Below are 22,363 nucleotides of genomic sequence, written 5' to 3'. Positions count from 1 at the left end.
TGGAAATGGGACCATCCAAGGAGCATAGGAACGCTGAGTGAGAATACTTAGTACTTCAAAATTCTTAAAAAAATAAGACTTGGTGTTAGATTTAAGGTCAGAATCAAGTTTAGGTGAAGGTTTCTGTTAAGGTTTAGAAGTTGTGACCTTGGTGTAGTTCTCTACAGCACGTTAGCTTTTTACTTCTGCTGGCTTCGTTTACGCTTCAAACATCATAAAGTGGAGTTCATCGGTGAAGATTATCTTGCTGAACAAAACGTGTCAGCATCAGAAATGTTTATTTTACGACAAAAACAGACGGCTACTATCATTGTAGACGGTGGTATAGAAACTGACGGTTCACACACTTTCATATTGTTTTTTCTACGGTATAACTAAAGTTATTTAGTTTCAAATGGGAGACATTTCACACATATTTCTATTTAAAAAACATTTTAATCTTTCAATTACAAGTTAGTGTTTGTCCAGCCAAAAATATACCATATATCGTACACCGTTAGACAGTTATCGTACACCGTTAGACCGTTATCGTACACCGTTAGACAGTTATCGTACACCGTTAGACCGTTATCGTACACCGTTAGACAGTTATCGTACACCGTTAGACAGTTATCGTACACCGTTAGACCGTTATCGTAGACCGTTATCGTACACCGTTAGACAGTTATCGTACACCGTTAGACCGTTATCGTACACCGTTAGACCGTTATCGTACACCGTTAGACCGTTATCGTACACCGTTAGACAGTTATCGTACACCGTTAGACCGTTATGGTACACCGTTAGACAGTTATCGTACACCGTTAGACCGTTATGGTACACCGTTAGACAGTTATCGTACACCGTTAGACAGTTATCGTACACCGTTAGACCGTTATCGTACACCGTTAGACAGTTATCGTACACCGCTAGACAGTTATCGTACACCGTTAGATAGTTATCGTACACCTTTAGACAGTTATCGTACACCGTTAGACAGTTATATACCGTTAGACCGTTATTGTACACCGTTAGACAGTTATCGTACACCGTTAGACCGTTATCGTACACCGTTAGACCGTTATCGTACACCGTTAGACAGTTATCGTACACCGTTAGACCGTTATGGTACACCGTTAGACAGTTATCGTACACCGTTAGACCGTTATGGTACACCGTTAGACAGTTATCGTACACCGTTAGACAGTTATCGTACACCGTTAGACCGTTATCGTACACCGTTAGACAGTTATCGTACACCGCTAGACAGTTATCGTACACCGTTAGATAGTTATCGTACACCTTTAGACAGTTATCGTACACCGTTAGACAGTTATATACCGTTAGACCGTTATTGTACACCGTTAGACAGTTATCGTACACCGTTAGACCGTTATCGTACACCGTTAGACAGTTATCGTACACCGTTAGACAGTTATCGTACACCGTTAGACAGTTATCGTACACGTTAGACTGTTATTGTACACCGTTAGACAGTTATCGTACACCGTTAGACCGTTGTCGTACACCGTTAGACAGTTATCGTACACCGTTAGACAGTTATCGTACACCGTTAGACCGTTGTCGTACACCGTTAGACAGTTATCGTACACCGTTAGACCGTTTTCGTACACCGTTAGACAGTTATCGCACACCGTTAGACAGTTATCGTACACCGTTAGACAGTTATCGTACACCGTTAGACAGTTATCGTACACCGTTAGACAGTTATTGTACCGTGAATATCCCACCATTGCAAACCACTGACTGCTGATTTCCCATAATCTGTTGCTCAGAGTGGATCATAAAAAGCACCAAAAACCATTCAATGAAGAGTAGTAAACTTGACAACAATAATAATATTATAACACATACTAATATAAACTCCTAAACACAACATTTGAAGTCAAGAAACAGCCCTGACTGACTACATTTCACTGCTGTTAAACTGTGTCATTTGACATCCTTTGGTGATAAAAGCTGCATAATTTTCAGCCCATGTTTGTGGCGTCTTCACAATATAACAGCATAACGTCTTTATTCAAGTGTCTCCATTATAAAACTTGAATCGTGTTTGTGGGCAGAAGAAAAAATGAGTTCTATAACAGAATCCATTTGAAGTGTCTTCTTTTAAAGTGATCTTTGAAAATGCAGATTTGTTGACGCACCGAGGAGTTTGTTCCGTGACATTTAATCCTCCTGCGGCTGACAGACAACGACTTTTTTCTCTTCAACGTTTATTTTGAAGCGCAGCTGAAGTCGCTGTGGCGGGATGTGGAGGTGGAGGGGTAGGTTAAGAGCCGGGGAGCGAGTGAGTCAGGCTGATTTAAATCTGTCTCCGATAGTCAACAGGACGGTTCCAGCCAACATGCTCGGCGGACGCATTTAGAGACAATGACGACAACAACATGAGTCACGCAGCAGCAGAGACTTCAAGGAGATATCACTCTGCAGCGGGAGGAAATAATAATCCGCGCTGATGTTTGAGGACAGAAAATAACCGCAGAAAGGTGAAACAAAGCATTCATCTTTGATCGTGGCATTATGGGGGAGGTTCACACTATTTATATCTGCTGGTAGAGGAAGGCTGACACATGGTTTCATTACAGAACAACCCTCTGCAGACAGGAAACGGTACGATGAGGCTGTTTTTATGACTGTTGTTGTTTTGATAATATTCAGGATATGGTAGAAGAGATATCCTTGTTTACAGATGGGAATAAACTCATTTTGGCTCCTGGCTGCAGGATTTATCACTGCACCGGATTTAGCTTCTCTGTCTCAGGAAACAATTGTGACAATGAAATGCAAATATGCACACTGAAGTGAGACTTTCCCTTTATTTGAATGTGTTAAACATTTTCTGATTTACTACAAGAAGCTCAAGCAGTTTCAGGGCGATTTCTGTCCTCATTTTTCAGAAAGGAGACAGTACAGAGCACTAAAACAAACCTCAGGATTTCACCCAGTAGACCAGGGATTGTGTCCCATGTCAAAACATATCAGAAACGTCCTTGCTTCATGTTCTTACATCATTTCCGGTGCTCATGTTGTCCTACTAACTTCCAGCACTTACCTACATGCATTACATCATTATTACTTTTCAAACAATCTTTCACCACGCCTAACCAGGTAGTTTTTGCTCTAACCTTAGATAAGTGTGTTTGTGGTGTAATCATTAGGAAATTATAGTAGTGCATGCCACATTTCTATCCGTTTTAGATTACGGTGACATTATTTATATGCATGCTTGTCCCTCGGTCCTAAAACCACTTGATACAATTTATCATTCTGTTATTAGATTTATTACTGGCGATGGGTTCATGACCCATCACTGCACCTCTATCACAATGTTGGTTGGACTTCCCTGGCTCTAAGAAGGGAGCAACACTGTATATTGTTTAATTATAAGGCACTACTGAAAAAACTACCATTCTACTTATCGAGCCTACTGAGCTTCAGATATTTTAACTTTCCAACTGGTTCATATAACCCACTGGCTCTTAATATCCCTGCTATTAAAACGGAGGTTGGGAAATTCGCTTTTGTTTATTTCGCTCCTTTTAAATGGAATAATTTACTGTCACAGCTTCAGTTGGATACAATGATTCCTTTTAATCATTTTAAAGACATTCTTGTTAATCTTATGATTTCTGAATGTGTATGTGCTCATTGAATTTATTGTGCTTCTGTTGATTATATATTATTATGGATATGTAGTGTAATGTGTTAAATTGTATTTGTACTGTAATCAGGGCGCCATTGGAAATGAGAGCTTGCTCTCAATTGGCCCTCCCTGAATAAATAAAGGTGAAATGAAATTTCAGCCTTTTAACTAAACCGTTCAGCTTTCCATTGAATGGGTTGATAACTCTTAAAGCCTCCCGCACTCTGCCCCAGTTCTTTTGTTCTATACTTGGTTTTTACAAAAGACTCCAAACGACTGAATAAAGTTAACCATTTATTGAAAGAATAATAGCCAAATGCAATGAGCAGCTGGAATCTGCTGTGTCCGACAACAGGTTGGGTTTTGTCGCAATTGGTCAATTTTGGATGGTGACGCAACAGCCAACCGCAGGGCTATTAGCTGCTAGCGGCGATAATCACCGGCGCTATCGTAACGCTGGTGATCTCTCTACAAGCCGGGGGACAGCGGAGCCCCCAGAGACCCCCAGCAGCTTGTTTATTGCCCATAAAATCAGTGGATGTGTGTGGCTGAATGACATGAGGGGGAATAAAGCGTGAAAATAAATAATCTTGCAGAAAGCGAGAACTGGAGAAGCAAAGCAGCAGCAACACTCTCTCACAGACACACACACAACAAACATCCATTTCTGTAGCTCTACTACGTCATCTGGTATAACTGATCTGATTGGCTAAGAGCTACCTACAGACGCTTTGATAGACATTCTAAGCATCCAATAAACGGCTCTGGAGGATCGTAAACCACACCTCCTCTACGGAGAAATGAATGGCTGGTTTCCAGACCAGATCTCATTTGAGATTAGTCTGGTGTTAGCCAGGCTAGCATCCTGATCTAGTTCTAACCGGTTTTCAGGAGAGGTTCAGTATGGGGACAGGATGTGCCCTCTTGACCTGCAGCTCAACAAAGGAAGTGAGCTTTAAATGTTCGTTGAACAGCTCTTCTGCAAAGTCACTGAACATTTAACAAATACTAGTTTTACTTCAGTTCACCTCAGTTACAGCTAAGCTAAGCTAAATGTCCCTCTCCTGACCTGATAATGACCTGGAGCAGGACCCTACTCGCCCCTTCCAAGCGAGTTTCCCCTCAAAAACAACCCCATAGGTCCCGGCAAACAAAAATAAAAGGTGTGTTTGTGTCACACGATGTCGTGTACCTTCTTGGGAAACTTTCTTCCAGGGATGAGGAGGGTACATGAAGGCAGCGTTCTGGATCTGATCGTTGATATCTTCATCTTCATTGAAAGGGAAAGTTCCGCTAAGACTGCAGGATGAACGGAAACATTCAGTTTGATAGAAAATACTTTTGTGATACAAAATGGATAGTGAAGTTTTTTGATTATTGAAATACTAGTTTGCTTATACGTTTTGTTGGTCAAATTGTGACCAACTATAAACCGATGATGAAGTGAAAAATGTAAAACAAACCATTATAGCCTAAAACCACGAAAAAGCTAACAAACACACGTAAATATAAGATATCGGAGCTAAACAAAGACAGAATTAAAAACGGTTTCTTAAGTGAGGCCTCCTACCTGACGTAGATGATGACTCCGACCGACCACATGTCCAGAGAGCGGTTGTAGCCTTTGTTCCTCAGGACTTCGGGAGCGAGATACGCCGGTGTGCCGACCACCGAACGCCTGAACGACTTCTCACCGATGATCCGGGCGAAACCAAAGTCACACAGCTTCACCTGAAACGAGACGGATGGAGGTGTTACATGACGTGTTTTACTGGTTACACTATTGTTTACCTCATTATCTTAGAACACTGACTCATTGACTACAACCACCAATAAATGATGTTCAAATTCATTTTAAAAACTTTCTTTTTCACTTGTGCACCGTAATGGTACAATGTTGCCTACGGGCAACAAACCCCAAAAACTTCAAAACTTCCCCAAAATTTCTTCAGTTTATGTTTATTTATTCTATTTTAAGACAAAAAAAACACTCCAAACATTTTTTTCCTAACTGGCATCATAATGCGTACCATAGAGGGTTAACACGATGTGGCCCAAATTTTTGCCTCATTAGTGTGGTAATAAAGGTCAGGATAGAGCATGAAATAATGTTAATTCTCTCTGTTTGGTTGTGCAGCAAGCAGCAGACAGTGTTTGGATTGAACAGAGTGTGATGAAGCTGTTGGCTGCGATCAGGATGATTCACACACACTCAGGAGAAACATGGAAGTGATACGTCGGCTCGCTTCACAGTCCAGTTGTGATGAATCAGTTCTGCTCAGCATCAACTCTTGTCTATTTTAGGTTACCGTTGTTATCGAGACCGTCTCTTCTCACTCAGGTGGATTCAGATGGAGGCGGTCTGACCCTGTTTTCAGGTGTTGGTCCAAGAAAGCAGTTTTTGTTTTTCAGATTTATTCCCTTGATTGACACATCCCATTTATTAGACTTCCTCTCTTTTTTTGTGGTCACATTTAACTATTTTATTTCTACACAAGACAGCCCCTGAGTTGTTGGAAGGTGTATTTTTTTTTCTCTTTTTATAGATCTAGGCTCGCCTTTTCTGCCTACTCCCACTCTTTGTGCTAAGCTAAGCTAAGCTAGGCTAATCATGGACTGGATCTTCCTCTGATCTCAACTGAACAAAATGAAACTGGTCTCTGTACATTTACTTGGTAGCAAACGAGAGATTTTGCCAAGATTTTGAAGTTCTCCTTTTTCTTTGGTTGCTTGTTAACGCTGTCAACTAAACAAATTGTTGGCTGCTAGATATTTAAGTTGGTAGCTAAAGTTTGAAGGTTGGGAATCAATGAAAATCGTTTTAAATTGCCAAAAATCTAATCGTACAGGATAATAACAACCTCAATATTAGCTTTAAACTGTAATATTGGTTTAAAATGTTAAGCAGCCAAAACTTTATTTTTATTTTTTTTAACACAGGCTAGCAGTTTTTCCTTCCTTATCAGTTTTTGTGCTAAGCTAGGCTACAAATGTCCTGGACTTGTACCAGACACAGAAAAACCCTAAAACTAAATTTCAGACTAGTCCTTGGTTGCAAATTAGCAGCAAGCTATGTGCAAACTAGACAATGTTTTGCACTTTAGATTACGAAAGTTAGCTCATTTAGCTGTTAACTAACGTTTCTGGATTTGGAATTGATCAAATAGCTTTTAATTATCCAAATACAAATTGTACATGAAATATGTGTTGCCAGGCTACAAATGTTCTTGATGTTTCTGTACTTTTGGAGTGGTCTTTTAATATAACTTTTGGTTGCTACTTAGCGAACAAGCTATGTGCCACTTATCTTAGCTTCTTAGCTCACACATTTCAGCTAATTTAGCTAACATTTGGGGGTTGGGAACCAATTTAAATAGCTACAAACTGTCATAAATACAATGTACTGGGTGTATTAAACTGTATTGTTTTTTATTGATGTTGTTTTTTGTTTTTGTGTAATTTTTTACACAGCTATGCTATTTTTCATGTTTTATATGCTAAGCTAGGCTACAAATGTATTGAACTTTTTTCTGTACTGGACACAGAAAAAACAAGTTCAAAAGATTTTAACCAAATTTTGGAACCAGTCCTTTTTATATCCCCCTTGGTTGCTAGTTAGCATACAAGCATAGATGCTCAAACTAGACAATGTTAGCTCCTCAGCTCACAAAATAAGCTCATTCCATACAGCATTTCTTGGGGTTGAAAATCAATTAAAGTAGCTTTGAAGAGTCACAATACTATGTGGACATGATAATTACTTTTCTCTTGACTCTTGGGAAGACAAACAAAATAATTTCACTAAATATCAGACTTCCTTTGAATGTTTTAATTTTTTAAGAAAAACTAACGTCAGTTTGTCTGTTTGGAATAAATTGAAATGGAGTCAAAATAAACTGTGGACATGATAATTTGTTTTCTATGGACCATGGAGAATAAAAATAACATAATTTCACTAAATAACCGACTCTTCCTTTACATGTTTTCATTCCTCCAAAAACTGCTGACTTACATAGCTAGTTAGTTAGCTCTCAAGCTAACGTTAATGCAGCTAACGTTCCTGTTTCAGTCGTTCTTCCTTTCTGTGTGTGTCCTGGTATTAGTAGCAGGTTTTGCAGATGATACACAGTAAGTGAAGTGTGTGAGCCCAACAGCCGGCCTGCTGCATCATTAGAGCTACCAGCTAACAGTCTGTCTGACACAAACAGCTATTTCTGGAGAGGAGACCCAAAACTGCAGAAAGCTGCTAATAGTTACACTGAAAGCTAATGGGCCGTCTGTGTCTCGGCTGGTTTGTTTGTCTGGATCTTCCTGTTGCACCTCTTCACTCTCTCTCTCTCTGTAAATATATATTATATATGTGTGTGTGCTTGTCTTCTGGTTTGTGTCAGCTGCATATAATTCTTTTTTAGTTTTTCTTTTCTTGTTGGTATTTCATCCAGATGCATCCAGGGTTTTAAATAGTTTAGTGCTTCTGCCGTAGTGATCCAGCGAGTCAAACTTTTGAGTTTTTAGGTTTTTACACCAGGGATATTCAACTTGGGGAGGCAGAGACCAGTAAATAAACAATAATATTTTTAAATGAAATGAATAAACTTTAAAAGGCCCATAACTTATATTTCTTATTGACTTATTAACAGAATTAACTTGCCCTAAGTACATGGAAAATGCCGATTGTGAATGTCCAATTTTGAACCAAATATTCAATTTCATTTTCACAATATGAAAAACCAATACTTTGATAGCTTCTACTTCAAAGGAGGGTAACATATAATTCAGTTTCATAATACTTAATACTAAAAATGCCTATTAAAACAATGCATTACAGGAAAACACTTGCACTTTACTTTGCACAATAATTTCAGAATATGCAAATTTAAAAAAAACTTGCAAAATGGTCAGATAGTATGCATACACTCAGTACCTGTGGAAACGAGTCTGCAGAAGCCAGCAGAACGTTCTCTGGTTTCAGATCACAGTGGACGATGTTCTTGAAGTGGAGGTGACGTAAAGCCACCAGGATCTGAAGAAGACATGACATCATTATTCACTCTTTTGTCAAAGTCATCAAAGAAAGTTCCCTGAAAGTGGCGCTAGACGAAAGGTCACAGTATAATACATGATAAGTCGAATTTTAGCTCATGGAATTCATGTAATTTGAAGGAGTAAAGTTGTTCCTTAACGTCATTATTTGTAAGCATCACCAAACTCCAAAGATGGTCTGTAAGCAGATTTGAAGTGTAATTGTAAACAGTGGCGGTTCTACCCAGGGGCCTCCAGGGGCCACTGCCCCTGTGAAGAAGCCTTTGGCCCCTGCTGTGGCCCCTGTGTCAAATTAATAATAAAATTATCAATTTATAACAATGAACAATGGAACAATTCTAACCTTTTTTTTGTTCAAACAATATCTCATTGTACACAAAAGGAACCCAGAATGTTACATTGTATAATAGTTTAACTCTATGGAGTCTTATTGGGATATTTTGTCCATTTTTGAATCCTTTTCATGTCTTTACGTGTCTTTGTAAGTAATTCTGTGTCTTTTTTGTTCATTTGTGTCTTTTTTGTGTCTTTTTTGGTAATTTTGTGTCTGTTGTTGTGTCTTTTTTAGTTATTTTGTGTCTTTTTTTGTCATTTTGTGTCTTCTGTGGGTTTTTTTTGTTATTCTGTCTTCTCATTTTGTGTCTTTTTTGGTCATTTTTTTGTCTTTTTTTGGTCATTTTGTGTCTTTTTTTGTCATTTTGTGTCTTCTGTGGGTTTTTTTTGTTGTAATGTATGTGTCTTTTTTTGTGTCCGTTTTAGTTATTTTGTGTCTTTTTTTGGTCATTTTGTGTCCTTTTTTGTCATTTTGTGTCTTCTATGGGTTTTTTTTGTTATTCTGTCTTCTCATTTTGCGTCTTTTTGGGTCATTTTGTGTCTTTTTGGGTCATTTTGTGTCTTTTTCAAGACATTCAAATATTTTGAATGCTTAAATATCATCTTTGCCATTTTTTCATGTGCTAATGTGCCCCTCTGATTAAACACTGGCCCCCACAGTAAAATTGGTCGAGAACCGCCGCTGATTGTAAATGAAAGTGTGTTTCTAACCTGCGTCACCAGGAACTTGGTGATCCTCTCAGGCAGTCGTCCTTTCTCGCTGGACAGGATCATCTCCAGCATGTCCCCGTGGAGCTTCTCCATGACCACGAACACTCTCTCTGGGGTCTCAAACATGCAGTCCAGGTTGACCACGCCCGGGTGGTGCAAGCTCTGCAGAGAACAAGCCAAGCCGTTCCAGGGCAGCACAATCAGCACAAACATGACTAGAAGTGGGAACAACTCAAACATGTAATAATGACAGAAATCAGAAAAAAAGAAAAACACAAGTTGAATTTATTTGATAAATTATCTTTAAACACTTTTCCAAGTGTCCACAAGTGTCATGTTTTCTCCACATATTGTACGTAAAAAAAGACCCCAAAAAAAGATACAAAATAACCAAAAAAGACAGAAAAATTACCAAAAAAGATGTAAAGTTTTCTCCACATATTGTACATATTGAAGTATTGTCATGTTTCCAGCCTCTCCTGTCCTCTCCTCTCTGCTCTGTGTAAACAGCCTCTTTATTTAATGTTTTTAACAGGATCTGGTTAGTGCAAACACTTTATTTTAAATGACACATGGAGAATAAAGAGATTCTGACACAAATATCAACATTTAACACAAGTTCTGGTCACTTTTTCCACACAGAAGCCTTTGTCAGATATGATGCATTCAAGGACCATCAGAAAGCAGAGAACTTTTGAAGGACACATACTTTTCACCCTATGAAAATATAAGTTCTCGTTATGCAGAATGTCCCCACTCAGATTGTTTTATATATTCCAAATATATTATTATAATATATTATTGTTATTGATGCATTATATGTAAGCAGCATTTTACTGTTTACTGTCAAGGTAGGACTCATTGTAGGTGCTTCATATATGTTTATGTGCTTTAATTGATAAAAGTCATTTTAAATTGATCAATGTGTATGTAAAAGTACCTCAAAACTGTGAATAAAGGTACAGCACTTGAAGTAAGTTACATTCCACCACTGAATTTAAGGTCATATACACTACCGGTCAAAAGTTTTAGAACACTCCAATTTTTCCAGTTTTTTTATTGAAACTCAAGCAGTTCAAGTCAAATGAACAGCTTGAAAGGGTACAAAGGTAAGTGGTGAACTGCCAGAGGTAAATAAAAAAAGGTAAGCTTAACCAAAACTGGAAAATAATGTACATTTCAGAATTATACAAGTAGGCCTTTTTCAGGGAACAAGAAATGGGTTAACAACTTAACTCTATGGAGTCTTGGGCTATTTTGTCCATTTTTGAATTATTTTTATGTCTTTGTAAGTCATTTTGTGTCTTTTTAGTCATTTTGTGTATTTTTGTGTCTTTTTTTGGTCATTTTGTGTCTTTTTGTTTCTTTTTTTGGTCATTTTGTGTCTTTCTTTTGTCATTTTGTGTCTTTTTGTGTCTTTTTTTGTCATTTTGTGTCTTTCTTTAGTCATTTTGTGTCTTTTTTTAGTCCTTTAGTTCAACATAAAATGGGATTTTTAATCTTTTTTTACTTCCAAAACACTATCATGCTCAATGAAGAAATTTAAATGTTGCAAATGTGCATTAATTTCAGAGTACACTGAGACATTAAACTGCATAATTTTTCAATTAAATTCTGGAAAAATTGGGGTGTTCTAAAACTTTTGACCAGTAGTGTATTGAAATAATTTCTTATTTCTTTCTTATCTGTAAAGAATTGACATAAAAGTAACATTTCAACCTCAATAAATGAATTGAAAATCATGATATTCCCACAAAAGGAACAGATCAGAGATGAAGTGAAGTGAACAGTGATGCTGTGCAGGTAGGTGTGTGTGTGTGTGTGTGTGTGTGTGTGTTCTGCAGGTTGAGCAGCGCTGGAATATTACAGGATGTCACACCCCCACAGTGTTGCCAGGGTAATGAAGTCGTTCACGACAGGAAGTCTCACTCACTGCCAGCAGCACTGCTGTGTGTGTGTGTGTGTGTGTGTGTGTGTGTGTGTGTGTGTGTGTGTACCTGCAGTATGGCCACCTCGTTGCGTAGCTGACTCTCCTGTTTTGTGGGGAATCGAAGTTTATCGATGATCTTGATGGCGACGTCTCGGCCAGACTTTCTGTGTTTACCTGCAGGGAAATATATATAAATATATAAATATATATATATATATATATATATATATATATGAATGCTATAACCTTCAGTCAGCTTTTATCTTTTCATCTATTATATATTATATTTTATTCATAAATCAAGGGGTGTTTGGACAGTTTGCAGGCATTGATTTTTTGAAAATGAAATAAAACCAATATAATAATAATAATATTAAATATAATACATTTAATAATATATAATTAGCATTAAAATGTTGCTTTAGAAATAATAGATAAGGATTATATATTCACAAAAAATGCCTAAAAACAATGTAATTCTCCTTATATTTAGACTTTTATTCTCAAAATATCACAACTTTTTTTGACATAATATAAAAATATCTGAAAAATCAAAACAATCAGTTATTTTAGAAGTTCTAATATATATAAAACATATAAATATGAATAATATATAATTATTAAAACTTTATTCTTCAAACATTTGTAAAAAAAAAAACACAAAAAAAACATAACAAATAACACCCAAGAGTCAGTAAAAAAAATCCATAATCAATAAAATACTGCTCCAAACAATATTACAACTGTAATTGCCAGAATATTCAAATATCTTAAAAAAAACAAATGAATCATGTTCTGCAGTTTTAAATGTTCTTTCTTGTCTGTTTACCTCCGTACACGATGCCAAACTGTCCCGAGCCGAGAACCTCGTCAGGGAAGATCTGATACACAGAGTTAATGTCCTGAAGAAACACAAGAACAAACTTTCACCATTCATTCTGCTTCAAGGACTCGTGGGACACTATCGTTCTCCTGGTGGAAGTCCTCCTTCCCTACTGCATCTTTGTGCTGTAATCTCTGCCACTAGAGGGCGCCACTGACTCCAGACCAGGCGGCAATCTCCGTGTCTGAGCATGGAGGCCAACCAGGAAGTGCATTAAGCCTGCAATTCACCGGAAATTCCAGCAGGGGGCGCTAAGTTTGGCTGCAAAAGAAATCTGCCCATTCATTTCAGTGCTAAATTTGAAAACTTCTCACTTGATTTATTACCTCAGAAAAAAATTTCAGGACAACATTATGGTCTCAATCACTAGTAAAAAATCTTCTTCAAGACAATTTGATGTCAATAGTTCTAATAATGGCCCCATTTAGAAGAAAATAGAAGATAAAAAATCGTATGATTTGGGGCGGGGCTACCTTTGATTGACAGGTCACTGACAAGGCGAGCCGTCACCAGAAGAGAAGCAGATTAATGCGTATCCATGGAAACGTGTCAATAAAGTTATATATAACGTTATATAGATGGAAAAGAGGACGTTTAGCGGTTTGGTCTCATAACTTTGACCCTTTCACTGTATTTTCACTTAATGACAGTTTATTTGAACGTTTTGTTCATTAAATGTCTTGTTCAATGTTTGGTTGGACTAACAGACACTCCAAGGAGTCGCTGCTCAGTTTTCTGAGGTAAGAAAGATACATTTTGTTTTTGTTTTTTTGCTAGCCAAAGCTAACATCCCAGTTAATGCTCCAGCTAATGCTAACATGAATTAGCAGCAGCTTCTCTCAGTCAGGTTGAGGTGTAGAGAGGCTGTAGTCAGTGATCAGATCCCTCTCCTCCTCCACAGTCCAGATATGTTCTGCTTCCTGTATCGGAAACAAGATGGCGACGAGTATAACGCTGAACTTGAGGCTTCCAACGGGCCACAAACCAACGGGTGACGTCACGGTGACTACGTCCATTATTTATATACAGTCTATGGGTTGTACACAGTTAGCAACGCCATTCTTCTCCTCTCATTTTACATTTTTTTTTAGGTCATTTTGTGTCTCCATTTGGTAATTCTTTTACTTTATGTGGCTTTTTTCAAAATTTGAATTTTTTTTGGTCATTTTCAAATCTTTTTTTAGTCATTTTGTGTCATTTTACTCCTTCTTTGGTAATTTTGTGTCTTTTTTTTCACGTCTCCTGGGTGAAAGTTGTGGGTTTCTTTGACCCATCCACCTCGAACTGCAACTTCTGTGCTTTATACTCCACCTCGCCGTCATTCACAATCACTACAGCCACTAGAGGGCGCCACTAACTCCAAACTGAAACATGGGTATTTAGTCTGGTCTGAAGGTAGATGGACCGGAACAACAGAAATCGGTGGACATAGTATCGTAATTATAAACTTAAACGGGTATAAAATGTTTAGGGCGGGCCTTTGTTTAGGTGTTTAAATACATGTTGTGCAGCGAACCTGGTCTCACAGAAATCCGTGAAATAGCCACGGAATCACTCAAATTTCCGTGAAACTGACACGAATTTCGCTACAATGCAAGTTAATATTTTTTCCTATTGGTTTGTTCCAAGTCACGTGACTTTTAAGTTTCCAAAAAACATGGCGGACAGTTCTCTCATTTTTAGTGAAAAAAATCAATATTTTGACTTAGTTTCTGCAGAAAAATGGATTTTGATCACATTTCTAGTGAGAAATATATGTTTTATTTTCTAAATATTCACTCAGTGAATGTACATAATCACTTTTATGTTGGAATAGCCACGGGATATGACTGGCATTAACTTGCATTGTAGCCAAATCCGTGTCAGTTTCACGGAAATTTGAGTGATTCCGTGGCTATTCCACGGATTTTGAGTTAAGCAAATCCGTGGCTATTTCACGGATTCCTGTGAGACCAGGTTGTGTGCAGCAGCACATTGTTGGTTTCCTGGTTCTGCAGATCATCATCTGTTGCAGCTAACACACTAGCACACACCTCAATTATCCCTTTACTTTATCAAATAAATGCAGTGGAGTTAAATACACAATATTAGTCCCTCTGAACTGTGGTGTAGCAGTACAAAGTGGCACAAATTGGAATTAATGGAGTGGAGTACTAGTGCAGTACTTGTAACGCTGCTAGCTGCTGAAGTTGTGAAAGCTGTGAAGTTCCTCTGATGGAAAGCTGCTGAAGCTGCGGTGCGGGGAGGCGAGGCCGTATGTGACACAAAGTGGGCTCAACAAAAAAGTGAATTGCATCAATTCATCACCTGGCGGAGGAGGTTTGAGAGAAGCTCTTTGTGGCGGAGAGCCCACTGAGCGTAACCACACGGCGTCACAGTGATCTGCCACAGCTTTGACACCAAAACTGCTAAATATTTTCTCCTTGTCTGCAATCACGTCTCCCTTTTCTCCCCCGTTAGCTGACAGCCTAATATCACACCTCGAGCGGAGAGGACAGAAATACAATATTATAACCCCCCCCCCCCACCCCCCCGCCCTCGACGAGCCTCGCTGCCTAATTACCATCCGTCACCATGGAAACCGTTTGGCTGAGTGAGTAATCACAGTAATCTCCATCTGAGGTGCTTGAAGACGTGCTCACCTTGGAGACGGCGAAAGGTGCACGCGCCGCCGCCGCATGGAAATGGGACTCGATGTTCTCTGCTGCTGCATTTGCATGAAAAGAGTTTTCAGCCGTTTTCAGCCTTGTGTGTGAAATCTTTATGATGTGAATGCACACGAGTGTTTGGTGCACGCCGAGCGGCTCCGGGGGGAAACTCTGTGACACTTTAAATGCAAATGAACGAAGAGTGAGAGGAACGAGAGAAATGAACAAACAGGATGGAGTTTATGGTCGAGGGAAGACAATATTTAATACAATAAATCAGCATCTTCGTTTCTCACGATGCAGACCAAACCTCTGGGAACAGCAAGAACGGACAAACTGTAGATAACAATGAGCGGGTCTGTCCTCTCAAAAAGGCCCCAGAGGTTTCACAAGCAGCAAAATAATACGACCCACGTCTCTGTCTGGAGTTAGTGGCATCCTCTAGTGGGCAGAGTCATTGTGGATGGCGGTGAGGCGGAGTATAAAGCAGAAAAGTGTTAGTTAAGTAGAGAAGGAGAGAAGGTGGACGGACAGGTTTGTAAAAATGATGTAAAATAACCTTGAAATGACTTGAAATACAAACAAGGACATAAAAAGACAAAAAAAAATTGCACAAAATTACCAAAATTAAGACAGAAAATGACCTGAAGACACAATTTGACCAAAAAGAAGATATAAAATTACCCAAAAAGACAAATAACAAATAAAAGGAGTAAAATTACCAAAAAAAGGAGTAAAATAAATACCCCCAAATTTTATTTTTAGAAACGCTCCACTCTGACAGACGACCTACCTGTGTACACACCATTACATTACACCTGTGCAGAGTGTGTGTGTGTGTGTGTGTGTGTGTGTGTGTGTGTGTGTGTTTTCTCACCACATTCTCCTGGATCTGGCAGTTGGAGACAGAAATACTGATGGAAATTTCCTCTGTTGAAGAAACACAAACAGGATCAGAGTTAGAGCTGCAGGGGAAGAATCAGAGTGAATCATCTTTTTGAAAAAAAACACAGACAATTAATGATATTAAGAACCAAATAACACATATCTTCTATCTAAAATATGTGAAGTGTGACAGTTTGTCTCCAGGAGCTTCAGTTCGAGTATATTAACCTGTTGGTCTCAGCAGTAATAATAACCTTATGGATCTGGAGCCTTTAGCCTTGGAGGCAGGAGTATTTTGGTGTGTTTTTCCCTCAGGTGAACACACAGTAGGCACTAAGACCACAGTCAACGTTAGTCATGAACAGTTTGACGTCAGAGCAGTTCTAAAATATCTCTGATGGTTTTTGTGTGGGTGTTGACGGCGGCCCTGAGGGAATCTGAGAGTCTGCAGGAAAATTCAGACGCATCATGAACATTAATACCTGGAGCTGGAAATGTGTCCCTTTTAACACTTACTGACAATGACATTCGTCCAATTTCATTTCAAATAGACTCTCTGTTATACCGAGTGAAAGAAACTAAGATCCTGTGTTTATTTTAATGTATTATTTAGTTTATTTCACCATAAGTAGATAAAAAGATGTTAAAATCATGTTATTCCACTATGTCTGACTGTAAAATGATGCATATATACACAATGTGTATCATGTTGCTCCAGCTCTCCATTGAAGCTTTATTGTGTTTCCACAGACAGAAATTTTCAAACTGCAGGAATAAATGATTTTGATTGCTTCACAACTCCATCAAACATGAATATTTCCACCCGGAATTCAACCTGTTTGGCACATTTGTTATTCTTTAAAAAAGGCAGAACAAGTAGGAATTTTCCCCCCTAATATTCTGGTCCTGAACCAGTGACTGTACAGAGGACTCACACATCATTTGTAATTGATAATTAATTCCTATCATACTGATGTAACCATCATGCCTGATATGCATATATTAGTTTGTACTGGTTGTATAATTATATTTTTTAAACAGACACTAATGGTGCTGATGCTGATTATGTTGTCTCATTGTTTACATGAGACAATCTCATTTTTATTTTATTATAAAAATGTGTCAAATTTTGTCTTTATTTTTCCATTGTATTTCTGAGAATTATTTTTTTTTAGTTTATTTTCTACTCTATTAGATAGATGAAAATGTATTAATACATTTGTTAAATTTGACCTTATTTGTTTTACAGCTAGATACTAAAATGTCACTATATATTTTGCGTTGTATGATTTTATATGTGACAATAAAACTTTGATTTGAAGCTGATGGATCTTCACTAGATTTTTAAAAATAAAGTTATGTGGGTTTGAAAAAAATTGGCTGCAAGAGTTTTGCAATAATATTATTTTCTGAAGATACATGTAAAGGTCCATATCATAATCATCATCTTGGTTCAGCTTCTGTCATGAAACTGGGTTAAAGAAACTGAAACTGTTATACTTAAATATACAGATACAGCCAGAAAGATATGTCCAAAATGAAGATGCAGTTTTCAGTGCAGTAAAAAGGGGGCTCTGGTCATCAGAATCATCATCTATATATAGAGCTAGGTATCGTCTGCATACAGGTTAACATTAGTGTTGAACACACCAATAATGACCCCTCACTGAAAAGTAGTGGATTCACTATGGAGCCCTGTGGAACTCCTTAGCAGGAGACGTAAAATAGCCAAAAAAAACTTGTATAAAAATACAAAAAAAGGACATAAAATTACACAAAATACCAAGAAAGACAAAATTACAAAAAGACAGACCTAAAATGACCCCCAAAATAATGCACAAAATGACCAAAAATTCATGTAAAGGTCTCTATAGTATTATATAGTATAAATGCCATAGCAGCTATGTAAGTATTTTATGTATATAAGGTGTATGTTAAGTAAGTATATGTCTTATTTTTAATTATTTATTCAGTTTTTAAATCCATAAGTCTATATGACTGTATCTTGAGCTGCTGTGAGGACTAAATTTCCAGACTCTGGGATAAATAAAGTCTAATCTTACTGCTACTATGCATGTTGTGAAGGAAATGTGGTGTTTCCTGCATGGTGGGGCATGAAGTAGGCGGCGACCTACTAGATATTCAAGACACAAGGCCTTGTGGGAACTCAAACTGTGAACTTAACTCTAATAGCACCATGTGAGAGGGGAACGTGTGATAAGTGGGTCTGTCCTGATGTGATGTATCGGGCAGGAAGATAGGGCCGCATTGAGTCTTGCTGAAGAGTCAATGCTGAAAGTGCAACAGTCATAAGTCGAGCGGTGTACGGGGCTTTGTTGTACTGTAAAAGAGCCATTCGGGATTGTGCGGTGTATGGAATACGAATGTGCTAATAAAACTTGCTGAACAGAGTATTGGGTGCTTTGTGTTCACCCATTAACTTAGTGCAATCCACAAAATTGCCAGAACAATATGTTCAAGTTTTTAAGTGTGATATTGTCTTACTGTGTCCGCTGTGGTGCGAGCTGTGGGAGACTCCGGTGGAGACGGCCGGCATCAGAGCGTGCTGGATCGCCATCTCCCACATCCGAGCCACATCCTGGCCGACCCCGCTGACCTGAAACCAGCCAGTAAAACCAGTCAGGATAAGGTCTCTACACAGTCTCACTTTTTAATTGTATTATGGACACGTGAAGTTAATACATTTACTCAAATACTGCATCTTAGTACAATTTTAAAGTGGTTTTGATTCACTTTTTATTTACTTTCTACTTTTCTCTACTATATTTTGTATACAAATGTGCTTATTTAAACTCTATTAAGATTATTTGACACCTATAGTAACTTTTCAAATGAACATTTTGCATAAAAAATCTGTTAAATGTATAAAACTTAAAGCCAATAAAATGCAATTAGTTTGAAGATTAAACTAATGGTTGGTCAAATTCGGCCTCACTTCCCATTTTGGAGACAAATGTTGTACTTTTTTTCTCTATCAAGGTTAGTTCCGTACTGTCTGATAAATTCACTGTATTTTTCACAGTGAAGTTCTGGCAACCACAGCTGCTGGTATTTTACTGTAAATTACAAGGATTTTTTTTTTTTTTACAGTATACTGTATTTATAAGTAACCTAGGTATTGGTACTTTTACTTAAGTAGAATATCTCAGTACATCTGGACAGTTGTCAGTAGTAGAAGAAGCGTTTGTAGCTTCACTAGATTAAATTTAATTAAATTAAATTATCATATAATTCACCAGGATGCTGCTGCTGGTCACAGAGGATTCAGCTCTCTGCAGATGCTCCCCGACGTAGTAAACCAGTGACGCTGTGGCGATCTGGAAGCAGTGAGGGTTGGCTCCATCAGGAAGCAGAGAGAGAGTCTGAGCCGGCTCCAGAGACAAGATCTCTGACAGAGGGATCTCCTGCAGAGGGATGGAGCACCAACACATTACACACTCACAATAAGATTTAAAAAATACATAAAAACAGAGACAGAGCTTCTCTTACCTTGTAGTATTTACTTCCTGTGTCGTTCTGAAACAGCGTGATGCATTTACTGTCCAGACGCCAGTAATGTCTCTTCCTCTGCAGCATGAAGAGGAAGAGGAGGAGAAGACATGAGAAGTTACAGGAGGGATAACGGCCCGTCTATCTTTTTGGTCATTGGATTTTCACTTCACAAAAGGATATTAAAAAATCAAATGAGTGGTAATCAGACTTTTGTTTTAAAATCCAAACATTAAGATTTAAATACAAGTCTTTTGATTAATCAGGGTCAGAGCAGGATAGACTATATTTAAAGGTCTGTGTATCTTTTGGTCATTGGAATAGTCATTCACAAAAGGATATTTAAAAAACAAAGTACGAGTGGATTTGATTTTTTTCGATTCGAAATACAAACACTAAAATAAAAAATACAAGGCTTTTTATTTCTCCCGGGTCAAAAAGGGATAGACATATAGATAAAGATGTATTTGATTATCGTTTTGTAGTTATAATAACAAAAATTGAAATCGAAAAAATGCACGTTATTTCATATTCTGCGACCGGAAGTTGACATTTACAAAATAAAAGCGCGAATGGTCGATAAATAAAGTTTGTTCCTCTTTTTTGTTAATCTTAGTCACATAAATAAAATATGCAATAGCTGTAGGGACCAGGGCAAAGCCCCGAGCACTACTGTTATACTGTGGATTTTTTCTTATTCCTCTTCTGGACGCAATTTCGTCCCGCTACTAGTCCTACAACTTAAAGAGTTGCAGGACATAAGACATAAGTTGCGAAAAATTTTGCATTGAAATGAATGGGACTGCCGAAAAAAAATGAGCGAAAAAGAACAATAATTGGAGATTTTCAAAAGTCTACTTCTCCGGCATAATTTCACCTAGAGACTCCATTTAAACTTTAAACAGTAGACACAAGTCTTGTGTATCGGTGTATTAATCCACGTTTCGATAGGTCATATAGTTTTTTATCAATCCCTGTTCAATGACCATGATCATTTTTGGAGAATTTCTGAGATTAAATCAAAAATGCTTTCTTTTCGAGGCCCGAAATTCCAGTCTGTCCATCTCTGCTGTCACTGTTCCGGAACATTCTACAGCTGCAGTTAATTCTGTTGATTGTGCTGCTCTGATTGCCTTTGATCTTTGCTGTGATTACAGTTACAGATACACACACGTTGTACGTTTTACCAGGCATTATAATTAACAAGAAAATTAAGAAAACAAGGGTCTAATCACTTTTTTTTTCATGACTGTACTGTACACTTTATCTGTCAAGAACAAATCACATTGTCACAATCACTTTATGGGGACCGTGTTTAAACAAAAAAGCAAACAGGTGAAGGGACAGACAGGGTGAGTACCAGAGTGTCCTTGCTGGTGTAGTGGACCATCCAGCCCTCCTTCATCACGTTGCTCGTCTTCCTCTTCGTGTGTTTGACCGACTGAACGACTCGCATCAGCGGGATGTTGTTGCTGGTGGACGGGCTGCAGGGGGAGACAGAGAGCTCCACCTCACATCTCTGAGTGTGTTTAGCCCTGTTTCCACTCAGTACTTTCTGGGAAACAGCTGAGTGTTTTAGCTCCGCCCACTGGTTAGTTCCCCTTGGCCTCTGTTCCCATACAGGTACTTTAGTAGCGGCTAAACCACGGAGTTAATGTGACAAAAGATCGACGAGGCAAGCTGTGGTTCCAACTATTCAGCGACTATTCAGACCCCTCTAGCAACTCTTTCTGGTGTTATTGGAGCCTGCATATAGTAACTTTTCAAATGAACATTTTGCATAAAAAATCTGTTAAATGTATAAAACTTAAAGCCAATAAAATGCAATTAGTTTGAAGATTAAACTAATGGTTGGTCAAATTCGGCCTCACTTCCCATTTTGGAGACAAATGTTGTACTTTTTTTCTCTATCAAGATTATTTGACAGCTACTGCTATTACTTTCTAAATCAAAATTTTGCATAAAAAAAGATAACGTGAAGCCGTTATACTATATGTTTGACGATTAAACCAGCAGTCGGTCTAGTTTGGCACCACTGGTGTTATTGGAGCCTGCATAGAGGTTAACATTAATACTGAATACCAAACAAAGACTGAAAAGTAGTGGATCCAGAATCAAGCCCTGTGGAACTCCATAACAACACTCATTCTTATGTTCACTGCAGTTGGAAGTTTTGAATAGAGACGATAAAGTTGTGACTCGACAGGTTTGACTGAAACTACTTTAGGATTTAGCCGAAGAATTCTGCTGTGTGTGTGTGTGTGTGTGTGTGTGTGTGTGTACCTGATGGCCCGGTTGGACTCGTCCAGGTCAGGGTCGTGCATGTCGCAGAGGTCGCTGGGCCCCGCCTCCAGCAGGAGCCCCCCCTCTGATGTCAGAGCCTCGTCCATGTCATCCAGCAGGCCGCCGCCTCTGTCCACGTCGTGGTCGTCAAGGCAACCCTCCACCATGACGACGTCTGACTCCGCCCCCGGGCTCAGCAGCTCTGCAAAACATACACACACCTGAATATGTGTTTGTTTATCTGACCATTTTTTAATTGCGTTTGTTGAGTACAGGCACGTGTGTGTGTGTGTGTGTGTGTGTGTGTGTGTGTGTGTGTGTGTGTGTGTGTGTGTGTGTGTGTGTTTGTGAATTTGCCTCCATTTTTGGAAACTTCTCCCAGGCAGTTGTTTGGCACTTTAGGAGCACATCGTTTATGGCAGTTAAATTTACAATCTGAGGGAGAAAGAAGGCAGAGAGCAGAGATCAGGTCACAGTCCAACACTCTTCAT

General features: G+C 38.4%; 1 protein-coding gene across 2 annotated transcripts in view; it reads right to left on the bottom strand.

The window, feature by feature from the left end:
• prkd1 (protein kinase D1) overlaps positions 1–22,363 on the bottom strand; it is a 63,360-nt gene that overhangs the window by 5,423 nt on the left and 35,574 nt on the right. For both annotated transcript variants that reach the window (XM_059353177.1, XM_059353178.1), the window contains exons 7-19: positions 22,230–22,307; positions 21,873–22,074; positions 20,950–21,073; positions 19,590–19,667; positions 19,337–19,504; positions 18,585–18,696; positions 16,072–16,124; positions 12,493–12,565; positions 11,731–11,837; positions 9,734–9,895; positions 8,571–8,669; positions 5,217–5,377; positions 4,839–4,945 (exon numbers count right to left, since the gene is read on the bottom strand). In XM_059353177.1, coding sequence (XP_059209160.1) covers positions 4,839–4,945; positions 5,217–5,377; positions 8,571–8,669; positions 9,734–9,895; positions 11,731–11,837; positions 12,493–12,565; positions 16,072–16,124; positions 18,585–18,696; positions 19,337–19,504; positions 19,590–19,667; positions 20,950–21,073; positions 21,873–22,074; positions 22,230–22,307 — 1,524 coding nt within the window. The remainder of the gene's footprint in view (positions 1–4,838; positions 4,946–5,216; positions 5,378–8,570; positions 8,670–9,733; positions 9,896–11,730; positions 11,838–12,492; positions 12,566–16,071; positions 16,125–18,584; positions 18,697–19,336; positions 19,505–19,589; positions 19,668–20,949; positions 21,074–21,872; positions 22,075–22,229; positions 22,308–22,363) is intronic.

Source organism: Centropristis striata, chromosome 16, assembly GCF_030273125.1.
Source record: "Centropristis striata isolate RG_2023a ecotype Rhode Island chromosome 16, C.striata_1.0, whole genome shotgun sequence".
NCBI classification, from domain to species: domain Eukaryota; kingdom Metazoa; phylum Chordata; class Actinopteri; order Perciformes; family Serranidae; genus Centropristis; species Centropristis striata.
The sequence above is the reverse complement of the archived record's forward strand: the minus strand, read 5'-3'. Positions and strand labels throughout refer to the sequence as shown.